The sequence below is a fragment of the Austrofundulus limnaeus genome, unplaced genomic scaffold, assembly GCF_001266775.1.
Source record: "Austrofundulus limnaeus strain Quisiro unplaced genomic scaffold, Austrofundulus_limnaeus-1.0 Scaffold2, whole genome shotgun sequence".
NCBI classification, from domain to species: domain Eukaryota; kingdom Metazoa; phylum Chordata; class Actinopteri; order Cyprinodontiformes; family Rivulidae; genus Austrofundulus; species Austrofundulus limnaeus.
The window spans coordinates 7687791-7693998 of record NW_013952404.1 but is presented as its reverse complement, the minus strand read 5'-3'; the positions used below and the strand labels follow the sequence as shown (position 1 = coordinate 7693998).

The window sequence follows — 6208 nt, the reverse complement described above, 5'->3', positions numbered from 1 at the left end:
AGTCAAAGCAAGGCTTTTGACATGTTTTTTTTATGAGAGTGTAACATTATAACATGATATAAAACTCAAAAAAGTTGATTTTACATGAAGTTTCCCCTTTAAACGAACCTGGCATGGATCAGCTGACCAAGGCTGTTACAGCCATCTTTACAACTTGTAAAGATAGTCCTACAGGATGTGGCTTTAACGTCTGAAATCYTGTTTCACTACCTGCAGCACCAGTTCGACCACTGGTACCAGCGGCTGCCGTGCTGTTTTCAAACTGCTCCAGAGGCATCGAGTCCAAACTGGACTCTGAGTCCTCCATGTAGGCATTTCCTCCTCCACCGGCTGCAATCAGCAAWGGAACCAGCTCGCCACCATCCATCTGACAAATGACCCAAATATTAAATACCAAACAGATCACAAAAGCAAACATTTTATTGGTGGATCCAATCAGGACGAGGGAAGCTGCACCTTAWAGACGTAAGTGGCTCCTCCACCGCCGCCTCCTCCGCCTGCCCACCCTGCACCGGTCTCAGACCTGCGGCTGTCCTCGATCACAGACGACTCCCCCAGGCAGATCTTCTGTGTGAGGGGATTCCTCTGACGCAGAAAGAACAAGCGTTTGAGGAGATAAATAAAACTAAACCACGAGTCTGTCAGAAACAGCGGCTCTATGTGGGTCAGCGTGGTGGTGAGAGACACCGGGACACTTAACCCGCTCACCCCAGGACAAGCATCTTCTCCCTGGTGGCCCACCAAGATGTAAAGTTCTTCTCCTTTCTCCAGAGGAAATARGGCTGATATAAACACGCCGTGGTTGCGTTTATTATGGTTTTTGGCTCCTTTCCCCCCCGCAGCTCCGTATGCAGAGACCCTGAAGGAGATCAARGAAATGTGAGGAAATTAAACTTTATGACAGAAAGAAACACGAGCTCCTCTGTGCATCCCAGCAAAGGAGGCAGACTGAAATATACTCATTAKCAGTTCTCTTCAAAGCAAACACGTTTAGTGCACATCATTATGAGCTCAGTTACCTGTGAGTCAATTAACAACTTGTAAAAATGCTGTAAAAGAACTTTCAGTGCTCATAACTGAGAAAATAAGCATCTGCACACACTTAACGTTTCCACTGAAGGTGAAATTAAACATTAATCTTTACAGGCTGTTGTTCTACCCAACACCTGCACTGCAGTCTTTACGCTTCATTTCAAGTGATTTCACACCCATTTAAATCTCCAAACATGCAACTAAAACATCCCCCGTCGATCAACAACTCACAACAGAAGTGTCATCGACAAACATGACAACACGCCTGTACCMCCACACCTGTTGTTTCAAACTGAATGAACCTTTAAGATGAGATATGAAACATCTGCCGGGATCAGTAAAGAAGGTCCAGCTGACTAAGGCTATGTTCAAACTGCAGTTTGAGCAGMTTTTGCTCAGATCAGATTTTTTTTGTGGACGTTCACATTATATTTTAAATACAACCTCCATAGATGCTTCATGGAGCGCTGAATCATCAACTACACTGCCAAATTTCAGTGGATTCTCAGTCATCCAGGACACGGAAAGGAAAAAGACGAAGCAACAGGACGTTTGTTCTACAGCTGAAGACATGTGGATGGATGGATGGATGGATGGATGGATGGATGGATGGATGGATGGATGGATGGATGGATGGAGWCRTCACAAACAGTCTTTATGCAAAATCAAAACCAACATTACTCTCACCTGCAAAGACTGACCGGACAGTGACTGACTGACAGGAAGTGCATCAGTCTGCAGGGCCAGAAAGTAACAAAAATGTCTAAACTGGTCCTTTTTTTTAAACTGCAAATAAAATCAACAGTAAGATGCTTTTGGAGATGCCAAAAACAAGGTTGAAGCTCCGAGGAGATCGGGCTTTTTCAGTCATCGGTCCCAAACACTGGAATAATCTGCCCCTCAACATTAGGCAGGCCACTTCCGTTCACCAGTTCAAGTCATTGCTAAAAACCCATCTTTTCTCTCTGGTGTTTCATTGTGAGTGAGCTGATTTAATGCAGTTTATGTGTTTCTTTTAATACTGGTCTCATTCACTAGATGATATTTTCATTTTACTTACTGTTTTTAATTGCCATCATTGCTGTGTGTTACAGTGTTCTGCTTTAATTTTCTATTTGTTGTGAAGCACCTTGATAACAGTTTACCTGTTTTAACTGTGCTATACAAATAAAGATGACTTGACTTAAAGACAACCAGTAAGAAATAATAATAAATCTTAAAGCTCTCCACCGTCACTTACAGATATCTGTTGGTAGCGGGCACCTTCCACGTCTGGACACCTTTCAAAGGGCCTTCCTTCCTCACAGTGACGCTGACGTTCTTGTTCCTGTAGGTGCTGTCACACTGGGCCTGGGTCGGGCCCTGGGGGCCGCTGGCACCACATGAGTTAAACCACCATGTCATCAGAGAGACTTCTGCAAACAGACACATGTATTAATGACTCTAAAAATGATGCAAAATTCATTTTATCGTATCTGTGTCAAAAGGACTGATGGGTCTACCTGTGATGGAAGGTTCTGGGAGCGGGTTCATGAAGTCCAAATCATCCATTTGCAGCAGGGAGTTGAGATCTGAGAGCGCGGCAACAAAAAGAAACACTGAGCTGGAATATTTTCTCTTTATCTGACTGATTTATAACAACTTTATTGAAGGGAATTTCAAAAAAACCATGAACATGGGATAAAACCAAACAACTACATTAAATCTTTCTTTTGTTCTCATCTTTTGTCTTTGCATGCTAACACAGGAGTTTATTCATTTAGTGGTAAAAACACACAGATCTTTGGTCTTTAAACTGATTAAACAAAAAAAAAAAAAGCCTGATGGTCTGAACCTCACAAGCCTCTCCAAAAACAACCCAGATCCCAGACCAGACTGAGGTCAGACCTGTAAGCACACACCTGCTCTGAAGTCACAACAAGCCTTAGAGGAGGTGTTAGAAATGCCGTCGTGCCTCCCTGCAATTTTCAAACAGCTCTTCTTAWAAAACCGTGAACAAACAAAAACAAACCTTTCCCATCTTGTGCAGATGTGAARGGTTAGAGAAATCCCTCCCAGCAGCTCTGTGAACATTAAAACCCAAACTTTACAAACCAAAGAATGCTGGCTCACACTGCTGTCGTACTGCGGTACGGGGGGTTTGCAGCAAATTATTTAGCGGCGGTTAGCCAGACGTCAGGGCCAATCATTAAAACGAGGCATCAAACAAACGCTGCAGCGTGTCAGGAGGAGTCTGTCCTCTCCGCTCTTGGGTTTGATTTTGGAAAGCGCAATTTCAAAYTCAAACTGGGTGACCTTCAAGAAGAGCCTTTTCGTTTGGGCTTTACAATCAATTAGCGACGCGCGTTCTGAGCGTACCTGAGCTGAAGCAGGCCGCTCCGACGGCGATGTTGTCGAGAGCGAGATCGGCCCTGGAGCCTGGAGGCCACGCTGCCTTCACGTTCACATGAAACCTGGAGCCGAGCAGAAACAAGGTAAAGGTAATATCTCTAAGTAAGAAAACAATGAGCGCTGAGGGCAATAAAACTGCTAAAAACACATGAAATCCTTACAAAGCATTAAAAATAATAAGAAACGCCTCAATATACACTTTGCAAATTCAATTCAAAATTCAAATTCAAAAATACTTTATTGATCCCAGAGGGAAATTAGGTGTTGTTGTAACTAACTAAATGCAGTGGAAACGTGCAGGTGCTGCATTAGGACACACAATAAGAGACCACAATATGTAATTATTAAAACACTGCGCATCACTAACGASTGTTCCAAACCACAGGTCTAAAAAWATTATTTGTTCAGCACTTAATCGAACATAAAAGCAAAATAAAGACCGCTGAGCATTTTAATGTTTCTAATAGTCCCTCTAGTTTTGCCTTTTAGTTTCAGACCCTCCTTTTAAACCTGACTTTACAAATCGATCTGTAAAGGTTTAGATTACATTAAGGGTGTCTTATTACCACACAGTTAAATTCCTCAAAATCTTTCACCATTATAAGTTTTTATTGTTGTAACAAATGTTTATATAACAGGTTTGTTTTTATTTTCATCTGAGTTGGACCATTAACAACTCTTTGTAATTTATATCAGCTCAACATTAAAAACAAGCCATTACCTGGTTTAATTATCTAATTATTATCTGATTTTTTTTGTGATTTCATTTGGTACCAGGGCTTGTTTTATAAACCAAAAACATTCAATCGTCTGATTTTTTCCCAGGTGTATTTCAGATTTCTGCTCTTGAACGTCACACACCCGTGATTAAAGCCTCTCAGCTCCAGAGCGACGGCCTCCCAGTCGTCCGTCCACTGACCGTGRCTCTCCCACACCAGGAGGACGGCGTTGGTCTCGTTTTCCTCTATGGCCACTTGCAAAGAACCGTTAAAACTGCCGTGTATGTACAAAGAGAAACTCATCTGCATTAACACAAAGGCAGAACAACAGGAGGTTTTAAAAGTCMAACACGTCTGACCCACAAAATGAAGAAAAGAAACACTATTTTATTTTAATATTATAATAAATATTAATAACATTTAAATATTTTATTTAAATGTTCTTTTGACAAGCAGCTGACCTGGCAGGCAGTGGTAGAAACTGGACGAGGGAAAGAGGAGCTCTGAACGGACGCCTCCTGTGGAGAGTCACTCTCTTTCACTTGCAGGAACAGGAAGTGTCCTGAAAAACAGAACATTTAACATTTAACTTGTACTATAATATTATTACTATTCCCTTTTCAGCCATAATGTGCATTTTTTTAAGCAAAACCCAAATTAAACACTAAAAACAACAAAAACAGTTTGATATGAGAGTTGGCTCATTCTGCACATCACACACCATAAATCTACGCTCATTTCCCCCCCATCTATCTGAAACATAATAATTCACCATCATAGGGGGAGACGGAGCAGAAGAGTAATAAAATCAGGTTGTAAATCATAGAAATGACAAACACACACACACACACACACACACACACCTGGTGTGTGCTGCAGAGTGACGCCCTGCATGTTGTCTTTCTCCAGCAGCTCGGCTCCAGCGACTCTCCTCCAGCCTGAGTGCTGGTTGGACGCGGACCAACCGCATGAATCCGACTCAAACGAACAGTACGAGCCGAAGGGAAGAGCGTCTGGAAGGAAACCAGCTTATTAGAATTCACAGAGAGAGGCAGCTGCAAAAATAAAACATAAAAAAGGAGAATTGTAGTTTGTGTGTTGCTGACATCACATTGAGCACAATATTGACATCAATAATTGTAATAATAATTAACAATAATTAGGGCTGCACCGATAAATCGGCCCTGATTTCCTTAATTTTGGGAGACTGGTCGATACACCAACAAGCTGATCTTATAATCGGCACAAATCAGACAAAATCAGAATCAGTGCACCCCTAACAATAATATATTTTAAACAAATTCAAACTTATACAACTGAGTTACACCAACAAACAGCTGCGAAATATAGGAAGACTCAATTTAAATCTAAATTTCCTGTTACCTGTTCAGTTTGAGCGGATTCGTTTTCAGGAGTACGATAAGACTGACGCAGATTTGAATGTTTTATGTCAGCCCACATATTTATATTATTTATTTAACCTTTATTTATGCAGGTAAACTGTTTGAAAACCGCTTCTCATTTACAAACATGACCTGGCCAAGAGGCTGCATGAATGAATATATACAACACTGAGCATACCACAAACATTTACATTAAAAGAAATAAATGTAGAAAGTAGAAAAAGAAAAAAAGAAAGTGCCTAAATGTGTGTTCAAAACTGTCAACAGGAACAGGCGTCGGTGATTGTGTTTTGGATGTTCTGCTTAAATGTGGAGATTGGGATCAGAGATGTGAGTTTAAGGGTATTCTGGAGTGTGTTCCAGTCGTGTGCTGCTGCAAASTGAAAAGCATTACATATAAAAGCATTACATCATTTAGTCAAAGGGTGCAATTAACACTACAGTAAGAGACAAACACTTCAACTCATACAAATTAGTAACAGTGCATCCAACACAAAAATTAGTCAGAATTTAAACATAACACTTAATAAATTGACTTTTTCTTTACTTCAAAGTTATTTATAAGATTATTATAGTTTTAATTTATACTTGAGAAAAAAAGGGGCAGATATTATAAGATTTTTTCTTCTCTCTGCCGCCTTTCATTTCATTTTATTTGTGTTC

The 6208-nt window shown here is 40.7% G+C and overlaps 1 protein-coding gene across 3 annotated transcripts in view; it reads right to left on the bottom strand.

Moving 5' to 3' along the window:
- Positions 1 to 6208, bottom strand: part of ltk (leukocyte receptor tyrosine kinase) — a 64604-nt gene that overhangs the window by 19437 nt on the left and 38959 nt on the right. For all 3 annotated transcript variants that reach the window (XM_014014233.1, XM_014014239.1, XM_014014242.1), the window contains 9 exons: positions 5006 to 5155; positions 4604 to 4704; positions 4285 to 4445; positions 3391 to 3485; positions 2535 to 2603; positions 2273 to 2447; positions 709 to 859; positions 457 to 585; positions 211 to 367 (listed from right to left, as the gene is read on the bottom strand). In XM_014014233.1, the coding sequence (XP_013869687.1) occupies positions 211 to 367; positions 457 to 585; positions 709 to 859; positions 2273 to 2447; positions 2535 to 2603; positions 3391 to 3485; positions 4285 to 4445; positions 4604 to 4704; positions 5006 to 5155 (1188 nt within the window). The remainder of the gene's footprint in view (positions 1 to 210; positions 368 to 456; positions 586 to 708; positions 860 to 2272; positions 2448 to 2534; positions 2604 to 3390; positions 3486 to 4284; positions 4446 to 4603; positions 4705 to 5005; positions 5156 to 6208) is intronic.